The sequence below is a fragment of the Chaetura pelagica genome, unplaced genomic scaffold, assembly GCF_000747805.2.
Source record: "Chaetura pelagica isolate M959 unplaced genomic scaffold, ChaPel_1.0 scaffold39, whole genome shotgun sequence".
Classification (NCBI taxonomy): Eukaryota; Metazoa; Chordata; class Aves; order Apodiformes; family Apodidae; genus Chaetura; species Chaetura pelagica.
In genome coordinates, this window is record NW_009954614.1 from 780,798 (window position 1) to 804,132 (window position 23,335).

General features: G+C 40.0%; 2 protein-coding genes across 2 annotated transcripts in view; both read left to right on the forward strand.

Moving 5' to 3' along the window:
* Nucleotides 1–3,794, forward strand: part of CREG1 (cellular repressor of E1A-stimulated genes 1) — an 8,456-nt gene extending 4,662 nt beyond the window's left edge. The window contains exons 2-3 of the mRNA XM_010005503.1: nucleotides 2,231–2,350; nucleotides 3,609–3,794. Coding sequence (XP_010003805.1) covers nucleotides 2,231–2,350; nucleotides 3,609–3,794 — 306 coding nt within the window. The remainder of the gene's footprint in view (nucleotides 1–2,230; nucleotides 2,351–3,608) is intronic.
* Nucleotides 3,795–16,546: 12,752 nt separating this feature from the next.
* Nucleotides 16,547–23,335, forward strand: part of CD247 (CD247 molecule) — a 55,413-nt gene continuing 48,624 nt past the window's right edge. The window contains exon 1 of the mRNA XM_010005505.1: nucleotides 16,547–16,604. Within this exon, the coding sequence (XP_010003807.1) occupies nucleotides 16,547–16,604 (58 nt within the window). The remainder of the gene's footprint in view (nucleotides 16,605–23,335) is intronic.

Below are 23,335 nucleotides of genomic sequence, written 5' to 3' on the forward strand. Positions count from 1 at the left end.
CAGGGAGATGTTCCACTCCCTTCATCAGCCTCAAAGGCTGGTTCTGTGTCACCAACAGGTGTTTGTGGCCCACGTTCCTGGTGGAAAACCTTGCCTTTTAATTTACAGCAAGCAGGGGCTTTTTGAAACTGGTTTGCCCTGCAGAGCCCAGAGGATCCCTTGCCAGTAGGCATTGCTGAAGTTTTATCACTTGGAAACTGCAGGACATACATGAAAGCCATCTCTGCAATAATGCTGGAAAGTAACTCCGAAGTTCAGAACGACACGGTTATTTTGTGTAAGATGCGCTCTGTGTGTATCTATTTATACAAGTGAAAGTTGCGGTCAGAGGCACAGAACTGGTACCACGGGCAGCACTGAGCAAGGGCACCCTGCAATGACTAGGCCTTGATGAAGGCAATTAATCAAGGTGCTTAAAGAGTGTCTCATACAAAGCAGCAATTTGGCAGAGAAGACTTGAGGTCTGTACAGGTAGTTAGACCTAAGGAAGGCAGGAGGTGATAAAGAAGAACCAAAATCAAGAACACTGACAGCTAAACTGGTCTTGGGCACCTGCCTGGATGTGTTGCTGTGTGGCCTGTCCCAGGTGACCCTGCTCTGGCAGGGGGGATGGATTAGATGATACCTAGAGGTCCCTTCTAACCCCTGACGTTTCATTATTCTATGGTTCTGTGAAGCTGCAGAAGTTGTGAGATTGTGTCCTATGGGGAGTGAGCAAAGAGGGCTCCTGCACAGGCTGCTGCAGGAATAGCGATTCCATCCCCGGAGCTCGCAGGAAGGGCAGAGCAGCAGGAGCAGGGAACAGGCCGGCACACCGAGGTGTGTGATGGGCCCCGTCTGGCCTCTTTTGCTCGTTCCTCGGCAACAGTTGCTAAAAAGCTAGGGAAATAGTGATCCTGTGCCTCCTTTATTAGAACACTTTTTTGTTCTATTACCTGTTGCAGTATTAGCAGAACAAATACATGCAAAACTTAAATCATGGAATTTTTTCAGGTTTTGCTTGACCGTAAACCTTTTCTGTTTGTTCCCTGTCAGGTTCTGGTTTGTTACATTAAAATAGTTTATGTATGTATGTAAGTGTTACAGTTAAAAGAGAGCAGGAGAAAAAAAAAACACACAACTGTAAAAGGAAAATTGGCTTCATTCTGGCTCAAACCAGGACATTAAGTGATGAAGAAAGCTTAAGTTATATTGTATCTCCTTCTCCAGCCCAGCTACAGCCACGTGTTTTCAGAATAACATCAACATAGTGGTATAAACTGCTGTAACGAGCACTTTCCTCCAGCAGGCTCCTCAGGAGATCCTTATTCTGCTGTTTAGAAGGCAGAAGCGTTTGAGCGTGATAAGTCTCGTGAGATAGGAGATAGTGCTGAATAATCATGAGTCAGCTTTTCTTGCAGTTAAGCAACTTCTTATCTGTCAGGTGGTGGCTCCTGTTTCATCAGTCCAGTGCTGCTCTGCCTAGTGGCTGAGTGACTTGCCAGAGTTTCTTTGAGATGATCTCTCTTCCTGGCATTTCCCAAAGCATGTGAACTTCCTTTCCTGGGAGATAACCAGCTTTAGAATGTGACGTTTTGCAGTGGGCTGGCCTGGTTTGCACCAGTACTTTCCGAGCTGTGTTCACTAAATTAGCTTTAGAAATTCTTTACTTCTTCAAGTTAGGTGTCTTACTTAAATGTGCAAGATTTTTTAAACACAGGTTTTAAAATTCTCTTTAAACTCTGAAAGAGCTGACCAGTTTGGAGGCAGCCAGGAGGCTTGTTCTGATGGGGGGTTGGTTGGTTTTGTTTTGACTAAGTTTCTAACTGTTGTGAAACTCAGTTTGCTGCCTGCCCTTCAGTAACTGTTTGTCCTTCCACCAGAATTAGCTTAGTGAAGTTCACTGTGTGTTCTTCTGTTCTGTACTGCCGTGTATGTATGTGAATTGGATTATATCACCATTTGAATGCGAAATAACTAGACTGTGTATTGAATTCAGAGTTTGAAGGAGTGCTGGTTTGTGTTTTGTGTTAGCAAAGTTCAGCACACTTTATCATAAACTGGGCTTTCTTTCCTATTCAGAGCTCATCTAAGTAGGCTTTCAGCTGTAGTTAGGAAAAGATGATGACAGCTTTGTCTTTTTTACCAGTAATACTGAGCTGAATCAAGTACCAAAAGCTGAAAACAAGGTGTGTATGACATTTTTCTCACAAAAGTATGTAAAACTCTTATCTTCCTGTTTGCGTTTCAGATTAATTCAAATGCCTCCCTAACTGTGTCTTTGGCACAGACTCCTTACTGCAAGAAGCACAGATACGATCCCCAGAATCCCCTGTGTGCCCACATAATCTTCTGTGGGAGTATTGTAAAGGTAAGCAGCTGAAAGTTGACAGAATTGTGTGCATCAAGTGGATGGAAAGGTTTTAATTTCTGTGCAGAAATATATGAAGATACATTACGTGCCATGAACTAGCCTTCATAGTTTGTGTGAGAGGAACGTGAAGCTGCTACTTGATACTTGCAGGTGCTAAGTTGGCATGTGTTTAGCAAAGAACTTGGGAAGACAATATTGTAATGAAGAAAATCTCCCACATTCCCCTAGATGTGTTTTGAAGCTAAGGAGTTTAATACGGTGCTTTTATGAGTGAAGTGTGAAGGCTTTTCCACTTCTTTTGCTCATTTAAATTCTTTGGTCCCTGCAGTGTGACATACGTGCTTTCAAAACTTTACTGAAGTCAAGATGAAGTCTCAGCTACAAAGTTACAGGTGTTAGAGACAGAAAAAGTGCATTGTATTGCCTGCTGGCAGTATTCTTCTCTGCACCAGTACTTTGGTGCCTTCTAGAAGAAATTTAGAACTTCATGTGTTATTCATTGCAGATCTTAATCCTGTTATTTAGGACAATGATTGAGGAGCAGGACTAATCATCATTACTGTCTCTTCTATGATAGTCTAAATTCTTATTTGGTGTTTTCACACCTCAGGTATTTTTGCATGCTGCACTCCAGCAATCCTTTAATTGCTGTCATGAGTTTCTCATCAGTAATAAATTGTTTCTTTTAATTAGTTCCTCTTGGACTGTACCCGGAAATCTTAACTTGTTGATTGAACCCTTGAACTATATGCACATGGAGTACTAAGTGTTGTCACACGTTTCAGCTTCCCTTGACTCCTAGATTCTATTGTATCATCCTGCTTGTGTGTCTGTGTGCTTGTGTGCATCTGGACACACGTGAATCAGGTTGTGGCTGTTTGAGTGAGCAGGTGCAGAGGACATAAAATAACTCCTAAAACATAGCATTGTAATAATTCATCAATAATCCATGCTTTCCTTTTTTGCCGTTTGTTGAAATATTTATTCCTATGTTGATGAAGTGCTTTATTGATCATGCTTATTTTAAAAGCACCCATTTGATTTCATATTAAAAAGCAGCTACCTTGGGGTTTTTGCCTGTCTCAGATAGAGTTGTATGCCACACTGGAGATGTGTGGACTCTGTAAAAAGTCCTTTGGGACAAGACATGGCTAAACTGAAAAAAAGCACGTTGCAGTCAGCAGTGGTTTCTTTAGCTAGAATTTCTCTTTGCATAGTTGTACCTTATTGTAATACTTTGCTGATTATTGTTTAGGTGAATGATTCAGAAGCAGGCATAGCAAAAAAGGCATTATTCAGTCGCCACCCTGAAATGGAAAGCTGGCCTAAGGATCATAACTGGTTCTTTGCCAAATTCAACATCACCAATATCTGGGTCCTGGACTACTTTGGTGGATTGAAAATTGTGACACCAGAAGAATATTACAGCGTCAAGCCTTAGTAAGTACTTCAATTTTGCATGCTTAACTCTCATCATATTTGGAACCTGTAAAACTTCCCATTATTAACAATATATATTGCCTGTTTCTGGCTTTTATATACATTTATTTCTCTTTAAGTAGTCTACTAGATGCAGTGTCTGAAATCATAAGATACATTTGAATAGAGGATGCACCTACTATTTAATCTCTAGAACTCTCTATGGTTTGCACTTGTACCTCATCTTAAATGCAATTTCTTGGGAGGAAGGACTCCAGTAGAGTGGGCACAGTCTCTGTTGTTTGAATTAATTGCAAGACAGATGATCTTTTGGTCTAATAGTTAAAAAAATAGGTAGACTTTTCATAATTTATGAAGTTGTATTAATGGAATCGCAGCAATGTTTCTTAATATTTTCAAAACAAAATTTCCTTTGAATCTATAATTACAATATGGAAATATAAATAAATTATGTTCTACTGTCTGCATTCAGCTAAGTCTAAAATTTTTAAATTATTTTACCACAGTCAACACTTAGACATTCAATTTTGCTTTTATTCTTACTCCTTATAGGTGGAAGAAGATCCTTGGTGATGCTGATACACAAATCAATTACCTTGGCTGTTTCATGAAAGATCTATTTTTTATATGTATTGTAGAGCTGAATTAATAATGAAAAAAAATCAAGCACCTTCCATTGTTAATAAGCTTGTCTAAAACTTCTGAAGCAAATGTAAATTCTCACTAACTAGGACAGATTGAATCAAGTCATACTCAAAAAACCTTTATGCATAAGCCATAACTAAATTTTATTTGCTGGATGTGATCCTGGAAGATGTCTGCATTCAGAAAGGCTGTTTTTACTGGAAACTGAAGGACTAGTCCAGTTCTAAACCTTTCGGTGCCTTAGTTAAATAATATCTATGCGTGATTTTTATTTTATTATTATTTTTTTAAATCTTATTTTATTACCAGTTTAGTTTGTATCTTTTTGGCAAAGTACTACATGATGGCTCAGCTGACTGTGGAATGGAAAGCACTGCTTGTATTGTGATGGTAAATGATGCTGAGTTCCCATATTCTGTTAGGAATTTTCTTTGCACTCTAATACACTCACTTGTTTGAGGCATTTTGCTGTTTTGCCACCTATATTGAATGTGCTATACAATAGGATTGTTTTTATGTAAATTCTTAATATATTTCATTAGTCTCCCTGGCAATGCAGGTGTTTGGAACTAGATGAACTTTAAGGTCCCTTCCAACCCAAACCATTCTATGATGCATTGCAAGTTCTTGGTAATTCTTCCTCTTGCAGAGGTTGTATGCCCTGACTCTTTAAAAGAAGCAGGGTGGTAATACCTAAAGTATCTGGCTTTTGTTTAAGACAAGAATAGTGGCTTGTAAATTCTATGAGAACACTGTAGAGGGCAAATGTTTTCTGATTAGGGTTCTGAAATGTTCTGCACTGTTGGTCTGATCAAAATGCAGCTTTTCTTACCTGCAACAGCAGAAGAGAGCAGATTTTTGGTTTTGGAAGCCTTACACAGCAACTTTGGGTTAGTAACCCAGAAGTGAGAAGGAAGCTAATAAAGTATGACACAATGATTCATGACTTGTAGAGAATGAAAACTAATGAAAGGTGTGTGTAACTAAGTTGCTGTTAAAATAAGCCACACACAACCACAACAAATAAATTAATACCTTTTTACATTGTCTCTCGTCTCCTACATGCTAAGTTCACAAATATCCAGAAGGGATTATAAACATTAAGTTCATTTTACAGTGAGCAAGTATTACCTGATTGACAGAGTAAAGAATGTGAGAATTTACACTCTGTAGAGGCAGATAAATATATAGGGAATTTCTCATACCAAATGTTGTTATTTAATAGATATCATCTTAATGTTATTATTGTATCACTACTTTTCTCAAATAGTGAAATGATTTGTGAAAGTTTTTTGGAAGTAACTTATTAAGTTTTCCTGCTCTGTAAGGGGAGGAGGAGGGAAAAGGGCACATATCATACACATTCTGTTGTACTATTTGAAAATTAATTTAGGATAAAAATACTTAAAATATGGAGAAAGTTGATGTTCAAAGATAACACTGACATGAGATATGAAATAGGGAAATATTTTTATATAAGGCATAATAATTGTGGAAACTCAAATGATCTTCTGGTATGGACTTGATCCTTTTCATGAAAACACCTGAATGCATTACATGTCACTTCTGATGTGTGAGACTGATTATGCTGGGCTTTTGTTAAAATTAAAATGTTTTTTGACAAGTGGTGTCAAGTGTGATGTCTCTTTCTCAGGCCATCTTTCACACAAGCTTCCTCTCTTCTGAGCTCTTGTTCTGCTGTCGCTCTGGAGTCTTTTATTCTTGCTAGAATAAATGGTGAAACACCTCTATAACACTTGGTTTTCCCTCATTGGATGAAATAAGCATCTTCATGTTTCTCTTTCTTGCATCCAATACTGTGAAATAGAACATAAAATGGGACATAAAACAGAGGAGTTTGTGTGAATGAATACAGGGAAGTCTTATTTTATTTCCTCTGTTTTGGGCTTCTGCATTTCTAAATGACTATCATCAGCAGGCAGGTCTTCAGCCACCACCAGGAAAACAGAGATCCATCATGTGTAATGGTTGAGAAGACAAATGTCATCACTCTGAATGTCCCTACTTCCTTCTTCCACCAGCTTTTATTCCTGTGCATGCCATATGGTCTGGAGTATTGCTGAGGTCAGCTGTCGTGGCTGTCTCTCCTCCTAACACCCTCAGTCTACTTGCTGGTGGGGCAGGGTGAGAAGCAGAAAAGGCCTTGGCAGTGTATAAGCAATGACTTAAACATGGTGTGTTTTCATCACAAATTCACAACACAGCCCCTAACAAGTGACTCTGAAAATAAAATAATTCCCAGCCAAAACTAGTTTAAAACCTTTAAATAAACACTTTCATTTGAGGGTTTGGTACAGAATAAAGCTTGTTTTGTGTCTGTTTGGTTGTCTTACTGGACTTGATGTTCCCATTTGTACCAATTCCCTTTTTTTTTTCTGATTGTGCTTTTTTGGTAGTTTATCTTACACAGATTTGTAATACTACTGCATTTTTTGGGAACATTTTTAGATTATCCAAATCTATCTCCATTTGAAAGGACTCAAGCCAGATGTTTCTTTTGGAAAGTGGTGAGCAAGAGAAGAGTTAAACTACATGTACAGAAGTGGATTTGAGGGTTAATCAGAGATTTTAACTATCTGGAGTTGTTACATCTCTGCATCTCACTGAACACTTCGGTAAAGAGACTTTTGTATGTAGCAATATAATGTAAGACAGACTAGGGTATCAATCATATTAAACATCTCTCTGTTTTTCTCCCTTATGTGTAAATTTTAATCAAAGCTCAAGAAAAAAAATAATCAATCAGCTCAATTTAAGCTCAAGAAAATCAGTTTTGTCCTGTTTTTCCTCACCTCCTTCCCTGTGTACTCACATTTGATTGCATTAGGCTCATCCAGGAATTCACTTGTGAGCAGTTTTCCTTTTTTCTTAATGTCCAGAATAATGTTGTGGCTTAGAACAGAAGAAACTTGAGTACAGCAAATAATACAGATGTAAACAACTAAAGACCATTTGTGTCCTCTACCATGGCATGCTTGATCTCTCTGAGCATATTCTAAATAGTAATGAAGTCACTCTCCATACCCAGGAAGTTGAGTATCTCCATTCATAGATAAGAATCTGAGCCAGAACCTCAGGCACTTCAATAAATCACAGGATGTTTGTTAGCTGGGAATCTAATTAGGATAATCTCAGCTGACAGAGATTGCATCTCTTAACAATATAATAATGTGTTTCCTTTCTCTACTGCTCTTGCTCATTGACATGTCTGTGTTTCTCCTTCTTGATTTTCAATCTCTTTCATGTGTTTTAATGCAAGACTGATGTCCAGTAGATGCCTGTGACTTACTGCATCATTGCAGAGTTTATGTATATCAGGTATTAGTTACATCCTCTATTCCATTCTATCTTCAATTAATGTTTTAGCTATTCAATAGTGTACCTGTGATCTTCACAATAAAATCTAGGTAGCTCAATCAGAGCATTAGATTAATACAAAAAAGTATTAATCATAACTTAATGGATTAATTTGTTTTCAACAAGCTTTTCCTGAGTAACCACACTGAATCTAAAGTAAAAATGACCTGTTCTATTATTGTTGAACACAAGAGGGTGCCATAGACTTAGATTCCGGTTCATTGTTAAATGTTCCATACTTAAAAGGGGTTATTGAATTCATCGTAGCTTAAAAATGCTAGAAAAGCATACGACAGGGGGCATGATAGGAACAAATTATTTTTCTACGGTGCTTTACATTATGAATGCTTTCCTCCATAAACACAGCAGCCTGCCAGCTGCAAAGAAGCAAGCATTTATCATTGTTTTGTGGTTTGTAATCATTTTGTGCTGTGAGTGCTCAGAAGTAATATCCATGAAAATGATTTAAAGGTTTTTAAATTAAGAAACTCTAGTAAAGGAAATGGAGACAGGTATAAAACACCTCTGCACATCGACTGGGAGCAGCCACCTCCAGACTCAACAGTGTTTATTTCTCTCAGTAGATACTAACAGTAACAAGCCAAAGTGAGGGTGTTCATTGGCGTGACAATGCTTGGGCTTGTTTTTAGCTGAACTAAACCACCTGATTCTGATTTGTAATTTCCAACAGCTAATTAATGTTGTTGGAGGCCAGCCCCAACTAGGTGCAGGTGTTTGGGTGGTGAGGCAGGGCTGGGCAAAACCTGCTTTGAACCCTCCCCTCTTTGATTAGGGGCTGTGGTGGAGCCCAAGCCCTTGCTGCTTGCCTGTTCTCACTGACTGGACCTCAAACCTGCCTCAACTGTGGTTGACCCTGCTTGCTGTCACCCTACCTGCTCTTTTTGTCTAGGTGCTATGGGACATTGTGTATTTTGGTGGTAAGGCCACTGTTCTGCTGCCCCTGCCAGCTCCCCTGCTCTGCAGGAGCAGCTGGCTCTTGGTGCTCCCCAGCAGTTGTCTTTTCCCTGCTGGGAAGCTCTGTCCAGGAACTTCCTATACAAAACTCTTGGAATTGATCCCAGAGTTTTTTGACTTAAGAACCTTTGTGCCTAGAGGCTTCCTCAGAGTTTCTGTGTGGAATATTATAATGTAATAAGAGCAGAGTGTAAGACTCATTCATTCTGGCTGAGGTGGTTAATGTTCTTCACAGCCTGGTTTTCTATAGAAACAAGGCTTAGGTAATGTGTTGTCTGGATGCTTATTGTCAGATTATTTTTTTTTACTCAGTTGGAGTTAGATTTGAAACTGATAGTCTGACCTTGAAGCCACGAAACTCCTATATATGTCATGACAGTTGGGAGCTCAAGAGAGGAGACAAAGCCCAGTTCATATATATTAGAAATACAGAGGTCATGCTTTTTAAAAATTTGAGCTTCATTAATTCTGCTGGTTCCAGAGCTGCCTGGAGTCTTCTGGCTGACTGAGACCAGGTATGCAGTTAATATCTGAAATGATGAAATCTTGTATTATTTAGGGGATGTTCTCTTTTCACTCAACCTGATAGCTGTAGTGATTGTTTTGAATGATTATTTTTTTCTTTAGCTCTTTGTACCGTAGAGAAAAAAACCTTAACAATTCCCCATTACTCTTTGTTTCTGATTTCTGCAGCTGCTAGGCTTAATTTTGCATATAATTTCTCCAATTGAAACACAGGAAATGGAACGCTTATGGTGGCAAATCCAACAACTGCTGTGGGTCTCTTTGAGTGTGGGGATCCTCAACCTTAATAATGTCAGCGTACCCAAACAGGTCTAGGGCTGCCACACTTTATTTTTGCTGTTGCCACTGACTCAGATTGTAACCTTAATCATTTTGCAGCCTTTTTTTTTTTTCCTTATTTGTAAAAATGTAAATAGATACCAGTTTGCAGGATTCATGTAAAATACTTTTTAATCATCTCAGTGCCTTTAGATGAGAGAAATGCCTTTTTAAAAACAAGATGACTTCTGATTGTTAGAAACACAGAATAACTTGACAAAACCATTCAGAAGGTGTGTGTGTGTGCAAACATGGTGAAAGACATTCACAAATACTAGATAGCATGTATGCAATTCTATATGTAAGCGTGTATATTTATGTGAAAATATGGAAGATACTTGTATTTCTATAATGTTTTATGCCAAGGGAACCTATTAAGCATCACTCAGGATTAAAAAGTACCTGTTTCAAGATTAAAAGGAAGCAATTGTTTGGGAAAATTGTTGCTCAAAACCTGCATTATATAAGAAACTAGTGCAGTTATTTCCTGTTGTTGTTTAGCTAAAAACAGTTGCCTAATCAACTTACATGAATTTCAGTTGGTTTAACTAAGTTTTGCCCCAGATGACTGCATGAAAAATGCAGAAGAGGTATGGTGTGGGGTGAAGAGAGGAAGCAAATAAAGGAAACAAAGACACTTGTCCTAACTCTTCAAATATGGCTTCACAAGTATTTTCTGATCAATTATAAGTCTGTACAACCATGCAAGAAAATACTGAAGGTTCTCTGTATTTAAAATAGCTTTTCCAGGGTGTGCGTTTAGTGGTAAAATACCGGAATTTTTCTATTATGTTATGATTTTATAAGGGAAATTTGCCTACAGTCAACAGGTGCAAACATTAATTATGTTAGAGAGTAGCTTGACTAGCCTAAAGCAAAAGAAACATTCTGCTTCCTCCTTAAGATGTGACATAAGCAGTGGTCTTTCCAGTACATAAAAAACCAATAAAAACCCAGAGCAGATCATAAAGGCTTCACTGAGGAGTAAAAAATTGGCCATTATGTATTCAGTATTCTCAAACCTTGAGTATTCAGAGAGGGTGCACTTTAAGTTTCTACTAGTATTTCCTTTATAGGTTTCCAAAACCAATGTTGCACTGAAAATTTTAAGACCACAGCAGGAACAGGGGACTACTAGTCACACATACACACACATACACACACAAAAAAGAATCCTTGCTTGCACTTCATCAGGGCCTGCTTATCTTCCCTATGGGAGATGATGCACTCATGGCTGTGCTTGTCCTTATGCTACTGCACAGGTGTCTGTTTTCTTTTTTTTCCCTTGTTGGATGTGGCAGGGTTTCTATTTGCACAATGCAGCTGCAAGGCATAGTGACAGTCTAGTGTTTTTTGCTTGGAGAAGCAGTATTTTCACACACAGAGGGGAGCAGCTGTAGCAAGAGCAACTTCTGTTGTCTCCCTGTAGGGAGCTGCAAAACAAGACCCGTCACTGTGCACTGTCTTCTTTCTAGCTCTCAGTTTGCCATGGTGGCAAAAGTGCAGGGCAGGGACTAATCCTCTTGGAATGCAGCAATTATCACTAAATAAGTATTAATTGCTGCATTCCAAGGGGATTAGCACAGTTGAACCCAATTATAGCAAAGTGAAGCTTCACTGTAAGGTGCTACAGTGCATTGAAACTCAGTGAAGCGATGTCGGACTGTCAGTCCACAACATTTTGTCAAGAAAAGTTGGGGGCTCATACACTGTAAACAGCAGGTTTGGGTTTTTTATTTCCAGTGTATTACGTCTACTGTGTGAATGGCAGGCCTCACTGGGGGCTGCAGCTTGCTCACCACAGAAGCATTTTGCTTATTTAACACTCATTGTCTCCGTGTGATTACCTCCAAAAATGATTGTGATTCTTACTGAGTTAGTCCTGGCACTACAAGTGTCATTTCCTGCGGGATCAGGGGCAAGACTCGGTGGCCTGTCTGGATTTTCCCAGGTGCAAAGTTGGCCATCTCCTCCATCAGGTGATGTAGGTATTAATTTTGCCTGCAAGTACTAACTGTGTCAAATAGGCTTAGGAGAACTTTTGATAACCGACCTGTTCTCACTCCCAGCAGCCTCTGGTGATGATTACAGGCCAGTGCTCTGCGGCAGCGATGCATGAGCCAGAGGGCAGTGTGTGGTTATTTTTTTAATCCTCAGCTTGACTGTGGTGTGGGTTTGGCTTTTAGTTTTCATTTATTTCCTGTTGAAACTGCAAACCTTGCTGCTTTTTTTTTTTTTTTTTATGGTACAGCGAAAGCATAACCAGGAGGCATGAAAAGGGGATCCTTCTGGAGAGGAATCAACCCCTTGCATTACAGCTGTTCTGGGATTTCTTGTGTCCAGAGAAAGAATGGCACATTGATGCCCAGAACCAATTGAATTCGTACCTTGTCTGTTTTTTGAAAGATGTTACCCTTACAGATAATGAGCTGCACCTTAACCAGTGCTAAACACAACTGAGTTGTACTTGGGGACCACTTCAATTCCCTGACCCAGGAGGCATGAAAAGGGGATCCTTCTGGAGAGGAATCAACCCCTTGCATTACAGCTGTTCTGGGATTTCTTGTGTCCAGAGAAAGAATGGCACATTGATGCCCAGAACCAATTGAATTCGTACCTTGTCTGTTTTTTGAAAGATGTTACCCTTACAGATAATGAGCTGCACCTTAACCAGTGCTAAACACAACTGAGTTGTACTTGGGGACCACTTCAATTCCCTGACCCATTCTGTTTCGGGAACCATAGATCAAATCTTGTAGTCTTCTGGAAATGCACTTTTCTTCACCCGTATGTTTAGATAAAGAGTCAAGTTTAGCTGAGAGCTTTTCTTAGCCCAGCAGGGAGGGTTTTATGTCTCCACTGTGGCCTTCTCTGTACTGAGAAAAATAGCTGCATGTTCAGCTGAACCTGGAGTTGGCATTCAATTCTAGTCCAGTGTTAACAAAGATTTTATGATGACTGAGTGAGGAAACGGAAACATCAGCATGGTTTAAGCTGGTGGCAGAAACACATATATGAGATTGGCTAATGCACAACATAGGCAGGAGGTGCCAAAGGTTTCATTGTGCTATGTAGTTCTAGAGATGCAATGACCAAACAGGCTGAAAAGAAGGTAGTACTGTAAGAAAATCATTCCTTGTCACATAATTGCAAGCTATATGTACAGAGAAAAGCTTTTTCCTTGAGAAAACTTCCCCTTGATCTTTTTAGGTCCTCCTCCACTACATGTGATTTGCATCTCCCATGCCATGCTTGTTGTGAGAATAACTCAATACAAGCATGATTGCTCTTTTGCATACGTTCATTGTATTTAGATTATAATTATTAGCTTGCCTTGTTTCAAAAGCTGAGGGATGGGAAGGAGAGAATGTCTAGGGGTGCTATAATGCAAAGCCTTTTTCTGACTCTACCCACAGTTCTAAATGAAGTCCATATGCTCTATTTTTCTGACTTTTCCCTAAGTAGACATCAAAACACACGGGCCCAACTGCTGTTCTCCCAGTCTGCCTACTGCTGCTATTAATCTCCCTTTCTTATACAGCTCTTCATTCCTTTTCCTTACCTTTGGCCTCACCTCTTTATTCAAAGTGATAATCTGCTGGCTTTCTGCCTGAGGGAGAAGCTATGATCAATAACGGGAGGAGACAGGGGTCAGCAGAATAGTGATGAGCAGTGCCATTTGCTCCTCTGAAAAGACTATTACCCCAAAATATCAATAACTAGTATGATATTATTTTAGCTTTTGGTAAGGCATCAGTGAGATTTAGGCAGCCTGCAGTGGGAGCAGGGGTCTTGTTCTTCTCACCAATTCCTTATTTCAGCTAATCTGCTAACGTGGGGACATAGACAGAAAAGGCTTTAACTGGCTCACATTGGAATATAAACCATGAACCTGAGCGCAGCCATTTCTGGGACTAATGACACCTCTTCTGGCTCCAGTGTGTGGTGGCTCCCATGGGCTGTGCTTTGCCTGCTGCCTGGCAGTGGTTTATAGCCCATCTCCAGCCTTCTCTTGCAGAAGAGCCACAAAGGAAGTTCTCCTTGAGGCTGGGAGAGAGCAGAAGCTCAGCAGTGCTGTCTAGGTACCACAGAATGGCATCCAGCACTAGGGTTTGGCTGCTGGAGTAATACTAGTGGCTACTAATTTTCATATTTCTGGCATAGTATATAACAATTATGAAATAAAAGAATGATACTGTTTTATCAATGTACTAGCCTTCATTAATCCAGACAGCAAAGTGATTAATTTCTTGGTCTCCTTCTTCCAAGAACTTCAATTGTCTTTGCTTTCAAAACCTTTAAATCCTTACTTCTTATATACACAGTAACTCTCATCCTGCCAGTTGACTGGGGAACTGCTACCACCGGTCCTGTTACTGCACCTGCAGGGGATCACATCCCCTTTCTCTTTTTTTTTTTTTCCTCTAAGAATTAGAAATGGGGGGAAAAAAACATAAAAATCTTTGATACTTTGTGCTTCCTCCTCCCAGCCTAAACTCTTATCCTGAAGTGTATCAATAGTATCATTACTGTGAGCATTCAGCAACCTTGTGTTGTGCTGCTTGGATTTTGATGGAGAGGAGGCTAAGTTTTTGGGTTTAAGGTGTATCTAAGTCATGTTTTCAAGCTTTTCTAATTCACAGTTGTCTAAAATGTATGCTTTATTTCTGTTTATAAAAGTTGGGAGTTTTTTATTTGTTCACATTTGAAAAGAGCAGAATAATATGAGATTTCTTGTGAAGTGAGATGGGCATCGCTGTGTTAAGTGGTATGTTTTTCATATAAATGCCCTAACACTTTGCTGGAGAAATTATTTGTCTAGTGTCTCCCTCTCAGGATGATTTTTCTAAAACTCTGTATTTCACTTGATTTCATTTCATTTTGTCATGCTGGGTTTCTTCTCTGTTGTCTTAAATGAATCCTTTTATTAGCTACTGCTGCCTTATAATAGAATGTTGAGGAGGAAGTACCCCTAACCACACCTTGGCTCTCCCCTTGCTTTTTTCTCACACATTTAAGCATACTGTGGTGGTTGGTTTGTTTTGTTGTTTTTAATAATTAAATGTATCCAAAAAACCCAACCTCCAAACCAAACAGCTCCCAGGTGTCTCTGATTTCAGGTTCTGTCTGAGTTCTAGTGCCTTGTTCTCCCTGTTTCCATTAAGACTTAATTTCTTTATCTGTGAAAGCTTAACTGCCCCAGCTTTTTGTAAGGCTAATTTAAAAAGCACAGCAAGGTCCTTGTGTGACAAAGTATAATGAAATGATTTAATAATGTCAACACAAACCAGCTCGTGTTTTTCCAGCTCATAGTGTGAAGCCTGTTTCCAGAGTGACATTTGCTGGGTTACTGCTAAAGTGTGCTTGCTCTCTTGCCTGCATGGTTATCCACTGCTGCCTATGGGAGTGCTGCTTTAATACCACCTGATTTGGTCGCTAGCTTGGCTTTCCAAGGAAACAAGCGCTGTGATTCCCGTGGCTCAGCCTGCCGCTCGCCACCACCCCAACCACTTTTGACCGGGGGGTCAACATCAATCCAGCTAAACAAAGGAGACTGCAACATAACCTGTTCCTGCTTGTGGTTTTGTGTAGCTAGCTGCAGGGGTCTCATTAGTCCCCTCAGAGCAGCAGGCATGTTCGCTGTCACACTGGGTTGCTGGGTTGGTCAGTTAGCACGTACCTGTGGTACCTGGGGCTGGGTTCGCAGAGGCAGGGGTGGCAGGGACGTAGGGTGATGCGGGAGGCACGGTAGTCGTTGTGCTGGATGGGTGATATGGACCTGAGAGGAACCCAGGCTTTCCCAGCACAACCACTGGGCAGACCTGCTTGGCTTTGCATAGCTCTCAGAACTGTGTGAACGAGTGAGCCTACAACACGGGTCTGAAGAGCCCTGTTAGCTCCCAGACTGCAGCTGCCCCGAAGCCACGCGTGCTGCTCCTGGCGTGTGACGGCCTGTCGCCAGAGGACAGCTTCATGCAGCAGGAAGGATGGATCTTGTGGCCTGAGCAGTGGGTAGGAGTGGCACACACAGCTAGAGGCTGCAGAGCTTTCTGTTTCAAGCCGAGCAAGAAGGTGCACGCTGTGCTCTCCCGCAGAGATGACACAGGCTCTCTTCCCTCCAGATTGCAGCGACTCAGAGGACAAAATGGCTCCAGAGCTCTGCACACACCGGTGCTCTTTCAAAACACAGGGATGCTGCGTGTTCACATCAAAAGGCATCTCCATTTCCCAGGTGCAACTGGAACGAGCCAGGCAGGGCCAGGTAGGCTGGTGTGTTGTGTCCCGTGGCTGCTGCCTGAGGATGGGCAGAGCCCAGTCCCTGCTGCCAGCCACCCCACTGCCCCAGGCACAGCTGCTGCAGGTTGCTCATGGTAACACCACCTTTCAGTTAGATTTAGAAATAAACTTTCTCTTTTTACCAGATTAGCCAGCTACTTGTTCAAGAAGGACTGTAGCTTACAATTGTAAGCGTCTGTTTGCGCCATACTGTCTGATGGACATACTTACATTGTTTCCCTTTTGAAGTCAGGCCCAATTTGGCATTACATGCTTTCTAGGTGCCTTAGAGAGATCACCAGCTACTGACTGGATTGTCCTGGGAACCATCAGACCAACTGGGGGAAAAAAATCCCACCAAAACCCATCTTGCAAAGAGGGAAAGAAAAAAACCCAAAAACCCAGAAAAAAAACCCCAGCCAGCAGGACCGGGCACGTAAACCCCAGAGCTCAGAGGCTGCTGGGCTGCCAGGCAGAGGAAGGCGCCTGCTCTGGCGCCGCTGCCGGCGGGTGGACTACGAAAGCCCTCATAGCAGATGAGCTTCCTGCAGGGCTGGCAGAAGCCCAGAGCCTGTGGAGGAGGCTCTTCTCCCTCTCACCCCGTGCTGGTGGCCTCCCGCTGCCCGGGCCAGCAAGATGGAGTGGAGGAGGATCCTGACCGGTGCCATCCTACAGGCACAGCTCCCCATAATCGGTAAGGCAGGGGTTTATTTTAAAGCTCTTCTGAGAAAAGGGCGCTTTGTTCCTGTGGTGGATTCCCCACTGCTTTGATAGACCTCCTGGTTGTGGCTGGAATCATGGCCACTTGGGAATGGGGCAGCAGGACTCAGGGTGCTGAGCTGCCCTGCTCCAACCAGACCCTCCGGAGGGCTGGGGGCCGGGGGGCTGCTGGGGTGGGCTCCTCTGCTCCTGCCTGGGCGGGTGCTGCAGCTCACAGCAGCTTGCCGGTAGTTAAGGCCCTCGATGGCCACCCGGGCATCTTTCCTTGGGATTTAAAAGGGGAACTTGGATGTGACCGTGAAGAGCTGTAGTGGCTGGCATCCGTCTGTGCAAGAGAGGCTTTTAATTCGGTGAGGTAAAGCCGGAGCTGCGTGCTGCTGGTGATGGTGTGTCAGGGGGGTTGTTCTGCAGTAAGCAGGCTGGAAATAGGGGGGTGGAGGTGATGAGAAAAGGGTAGGGTCCTTCCTTCTGTGTCTCTGTGTTCGTGCTTCTCTCTGCTAGACACGGAGTAAGGTGAGGTAATTTTTACCTTTATATACTCGCTTGTGGGGGTGCATACTCTGGCCCCACTTCACCTGAAAGTGAAGCAGCTTTAGTGTGCACAAATCTTCAAAAGTGACATTAATTTTGTAAGACAGATATGTACTTCTGAGTAGATTAATAGGTCAAAAGAGCAACAAAATTTACATCAAGAGAAGGCCTCAGCCAAGGCCTGAGTTTGGCAAAGTCAGTCAGTACTAATAGGTCACGTTTGAGCATGTATTAAAGTAAAATCCACCTGAAGAGTTTCCCCCGTGGCATATGTCCTAAATGTGCTTAACAAACACACCATCCTTACACTGAAGAGCTTTGGCAACTGCCACAGACTTTTTATTTGAAAGTTTTCTGGAGATCAGAGAGAGGCTTCACAGCCACTTACTAAGGCTGTGGGATCACTTGTGGTAATCTGCAGAGGTGGTTTTGGGACCATTTTAAGCAGAGTTGTATGCTCTATGGTAGGCATCCCTTCTGTTCATCTTCCATTCAGCTTGAGGCCTCTCTCCTTTTCTGACACGGAAGTACTCTGGTACTTGCATTTTGTACGTTGCTCTGTATCCATTGTTATCTGTAGCGCTATGAAAATATGGAAATTACATTAGGTCAAAATGCTTCCACAAAAAAAAAAAAATAAATATTTTGCATTTTCTCCTTTTGGATCTGCCGCAAGATATCAGTAGTTCAGGCTCCTATTTGTTCACTTTTCAGCGGAAAACTTTTATTGAAAACTATGTAATACAGTTTGCAGATGGGTAAAGCTAGCCCTATAGAGGTCTGTAGTGCAAAGCTCTTGGGAATATTCACACTCACTAGGAAGACATGGGATTAAATTTTAAACAGGCTGCTGTTGCCATTGCTTTGGAGATATTTGCCTTTGGATTTGAGGGGAAGTATTTTTTACCGGATACCTGTAAAAGTTCAAAGAATAGTAGTATTTAGTGGAAGAGTACAGGTAGAATAGAAGAAATGTACCACAAAACCTGTATTATTGTTGCTATCTTATTGATGAAAAATACACAGCAACAAACATGTAAGATCACTATTAATTTAGTTTAAAGATGAAACCGAAGGGATTAGTTTTTCAGCTCAGAGCTATGAACAGAATCAAAAGATCTGCTGCTGCCTGGAGTGTTTTCAGGCCTTCTTAGAGTGAAGTGAACTTTTCTTTTTCATTAAACAAGCTCAGATTCAGTAAGCTGCATACTACCTTGCAGTGGGTTCATCCCACTTCACTATAATGCGTTTTGTGGTTATTCTTCAAATGGTCAATTGAAAGATGCTACCAAGATGAGGATTGATGAACTTGCAAGCCTTTCCTTTTGATCTTTTAAATACTGAAGTAAATATGTCAGGCATGAGAAAAAAATTGTTTAAAAGTAAGTAATTCTAGAGATGGGCCACAAATTCTGATGCAGGTTTTGAATTATTGACAACTGACCGCAATTTTTAAAATGCTTAAACTTGGCCTTCAAGCAATTATAGAGGGAACCCATATAATTTACCCATTCAGTTTTCTGTGTTTCCCCCTTTCAGATCTGTACCTTTCAAAGGCACAGTTCTGTACTTCTCCAAGCTTAGCCAAGGTCCTCCTATAGCCCCTCGATTAAAAGTGCATAAAAATAAATAATTTTAATTTCTGAGCAGGTGATGTTATTAATCATATCAGTTATTGAGAAGTGAGAATATTAAAAGTCTTCTACTCAAATATGACAACTAAAATGGCAAAAAATCTTCAGACGGTTTACAGAGCTTTTAGTCTGAAGTATGACAGGCTTCAATAGTAATAAAACAGTACTGTGGGCGATATTGTAGAGTTGCTCCTTTTTTTTTTTTTTTTAAGGCTGATGAGGTAACACTTTGATTTGTTTAAACAGGCAACACACACTTGTGTATATAAAGATACGTGCAAGAGCTTTTCAAGGATAGCCCTTCCCTGTTTTTCACTTCTTTACAAAATCAGTCTTCTCGGAATCATCTACTAAACGGAATCAGTGTCCTGTTTTTTTGCTAACTGCAGAAACTAAAACATGTCAGCCTTTGGCAGATATTACTTGCACAGCTTATTTTCACAGCATTTTGCTGCTCTGCATAACTGTCTGCTGCCCATTGGGCACCATGATGCCGAGGCCTTCTTTTTTTTTTTAATCCGTTCACCGACAAGGAGATAAACTGGACAGGTAATGGGTCTTAGGGTTTTTTTGTTCCTTCACCTTATCAAGGTGACTTGGCAGATCCACAAACTGCAAGATTTGTGAACTTTAAGTTGTTTTCAAGACTATCTGGGAAACCCAGACAAGTAAATGCAAACTATTTTGGCTACCATCCACATGTCGTTATGTGCTGTCACTTAAATTCTCTTGGCTGAATTCTTGTTACACCTAGGGGAAAAAAAATAACCAAAGGCTTAATTTTACATGTTTTCTTTCCTTTTTGCTCTGCCTCTTCACAATGATTCATTAATAATTCATGGAAAACACTGTGGACTGACACATTAGCAAATGGAATAAAATGTAGGCAAATGTAGCCTTTCCTTGTAAAGGGACATTCGTTGAGCTCTTGCGGTGCTATATTCAGTTCTGTGATGCTTGTTCTAGAGTAAGTGCTTTCTATCTGAACCCTTCCAAACAAAAATTCCTAATCAGTGAAGTAACTAGTTAATGATTGCATTCCTTTTGGTTTTTCATGTATACTAGATGGGAATACAAAACAGAGAAAGCTGTCTGAAAATGTATTTCTATTTCTCCTCCTTATGCAAGACTATGCATAAAAATCTGAAGTGGGAGGAAAAATTGGAGGTTCACTAGCAACTTAAAAGGGACAAGAGCCCCATTTATGAATTAATGTTCATGCAAGGAACAATTTTGACTGCCATTTTTTCTTCTTCACACGAACTTGAATTATGACTAGTACCATAAGTAAACCCCTAAGGAAGGAAAAATATACATAAAAATAAAAGATTTGGTTCGTATCTCCAAACTGTAACCAAGCTCTCTTTAAAACAGAAAGAAAAAAATCTTGCTTGCACAAGTACAGATAAACATTGGACCCTCTCCCATTCTCCGATTCATCCTATAATTGAATGTCTGTAGCAACATAAGGTGCATCAGCTATTCTGGCAAGAAAATAGACCATGTTTTTAGGGTGGCATGAACAATATGAACAATACAGTTTCTTAAAAATACTTAAAATATTTATCATGTTAAAGGTATCTGTTTTGTCCTGGTTCATGTGCAGCCATATGAATATTGTTGATTTTCACTGTTTGACTAATATGACTTCGGTCAACTGCTAAATTAAATCTTTGCTGATGTTTTAGCATTAATAAAGTGGTTTATGCTACTCCAGAGTTTTTGAGAAGCTGAAATTTTGAAGATTTTTCTGATTTATGCTGTTGAACAATATAGTATTTTTGTGACTGACTTTGAGTATTGTCTGAATTTAATTCCGTTTTACTCCTTTAAAAAATACCTAGTATTTTTAGCTTTTAAAGTATGACAGTCCAAATCAGGTGTGTTTTTTTTCCGGGAAAGAAATTAAGGCATATAACTCCACTTCGTCCCAAGCAACTGATTTATTACATAATATATTTAACAGGTAAAATGTGCAGGCAAATGAAAAGCTTAGTTTGCAGTTCTGAAGACTTCTCACAGATCTTGGAAGACAGTGGAAATGCATGTATTTAGCCACATACAATGGATATATCCATCTTTGTGAAAGTCAGAGTTAGTGAGGTGTAGTCCTTTGACAATGTAGCTGTTAATGAGGTGAAAACATCTAGCTCCTAAGCCTCGGAGGTCAAAGGTACTGGTGTCTGCAAGTTTTGTTTAAGGGAGAGAAGCCATGTCAATTTTTGAACCATATAGACTGGAAATATTGAAATCCCTACAATTTTCCTAGGAGTAAACCATCAACCTTTGGAAGCTCTCTGTGCTCTCAATACTGTTTCATAGGTCTGGCAAGTCTTACAAGAAGAACAGCAAGTTTTGCATTTTCTTTCTCCACATACTCTTGGTATGTGAGAACATGTTAAACATTGTTCTTCTGGCAAGCAGAAGCCTGATGAAATGCTCACACTGTATCCTATTTCTTTAATGGGATGCAATTGTAGTGAAAACTGCATCTATATCCTCACTCTGAATAGCAGAACAATTTTTAATTTGTTGTATTTTTAAGTGAAGGACAAGCCTCTTTGAAAGCTCAAATAATGCAGAGGTGAAACAGATGCCAAACTAGAATTAGATGGAAGCTGATAAAGGAGAGGTTACAAAATTTTCAACAAATGATAGCATAACTTGTAGTAGGACACACTGAGTAAGTCTAGAGGGTGGCTAGTTGTCAACACTTGTGGTTTGTTTTTTTTAAAGAAATCTCACCATATAGGATATATCTTAAATTTCACCATAAGTAAACTTTTATAGTTTTCTAGTCAAGTTTTCAAGCTTCTAAAGCAAATCTTGAAAATGCAAGCCTGAGTGGCTCCAGAAATGGAAAAAGATCAAACCAGGTATTTAACCTGTCATATATGAATGTTTAATTTTTATTTTTTTTTAAGGCAATTGCCATTTTGGGGAGGTGATTGGCCAGCCTGCTTCAGGATGCTGCAGCGCTTGTGGTTGGCAAGCACTGAATGTAGTTTCCTGGTCAAAACAGAAAGCATTTGAAACATTTAGAACTGGAGAACACTTAAAGAAGCTTTCCTAAGAACCCTAAAACTTGAACTGTAAAAACGAATGAACAAATTTTATTATTAAAAAGTCAGAGTAATGGACTGAAACACTTCTCTAATGGAATAAGATGTGATATCCAGGAAATTAATAAGGGAATGTTAATCTGGGTGGTGTTTTATCTCTTTTAAAGTAAGTGTACATTTGCCATTGAATACAGGAAAGAGCTATTTGACTTTAAAAACCCTTTTTTTGTTCGCTCATCCAAATTTTATTAGTTTATTCCAGCCAGGAACACAGGTGTTTTGCATTCATTTCACTTCAAATGTTGCTGTCATCTGCATGACAGCCAAACCTGAAATAAACAGAGCCGAATATTTATAAAAATGGTTCCCAAATATTTAATGCATAAGTACATGTTGTAAATTCATTCCAATTCCCTATGCCATAAATCTCAAATCACAAAGCAGACTGAGGCTGGGACAGGCAGAACAGCAAAATGTCCAGCTGGTAATTATTAGATGGCTAATAGGAAATCCTCATACTTGCACAGATCCTGCAAGCGGGTTGAGGTTCTTAGTGCAGGCGTCTGTACATAGGAGCAGGGCCCAAACTGATTATATACTTTGTTTGCAAAATACTGATTTTTAATTAATTAATATAAAAATTCAGCTCAAACTAAACATTAGCATACAATAATTTATGACTTACCAGATCAATTTGAAGCAAGAGTTTGGTATAGTGTGGCAGGGTCACTTTTAAAATATTCTCAGCAAATGTAATTTCAGTGCAAGAGATCAACTCCCTAATGTTAACTACAGCACATTTCTAGTTACCAGATGTTTGTTCTGTCATTCAGAAACAGCTGAATGATGTCTTTAAAAATTATACACAAACTGGATTCCTGACATTCTTTGAGCTGGGACCTTACAGCTCACAATACAGCAGAATTTTAAACCTTTAAAAATAAATTTTGAGTAGTGTCATATTATACATAATGACTTTATACTTACTATATCAGATTTTTTTTTTTGGTTGCATATTATCAAACTTCAGAGAACCCAACAAAATCTTTAGTAGAAGTAATTTCTGTGACTATTTGTTCTGTGCTGTTGTGTTTAACATTGTTTCCCTGTCCAGCCATGTAAAACCAATTGAAAGAAGAAGTCTTACTGGAATTACCTGGAGTCCTCCCCTTCTCATTCAATCTCTCTGCTTCTCTTTTCAATGATGTGAATTTGCACAGTATCATCACTTTGGCTTTTGTGGAAGAAAGATAACTTCAGCAGCACTTTGCAAACATGCAGGTGCATTACTGAAGACGGAAAAGTAGAACAGTCTTGTTGTGTTCAGAATCATATTCTGAAGGGAGACAGGGAACAGAGAAATATTACATAACTGATATATTGTTAAAAAAAAAGTCTACCTAAACTACAGGCATTTTTGAAGAAGCAAGCAAACAATTATGTGATTTACTTAGTTGCTGTTCATAAAACGTCGTGTA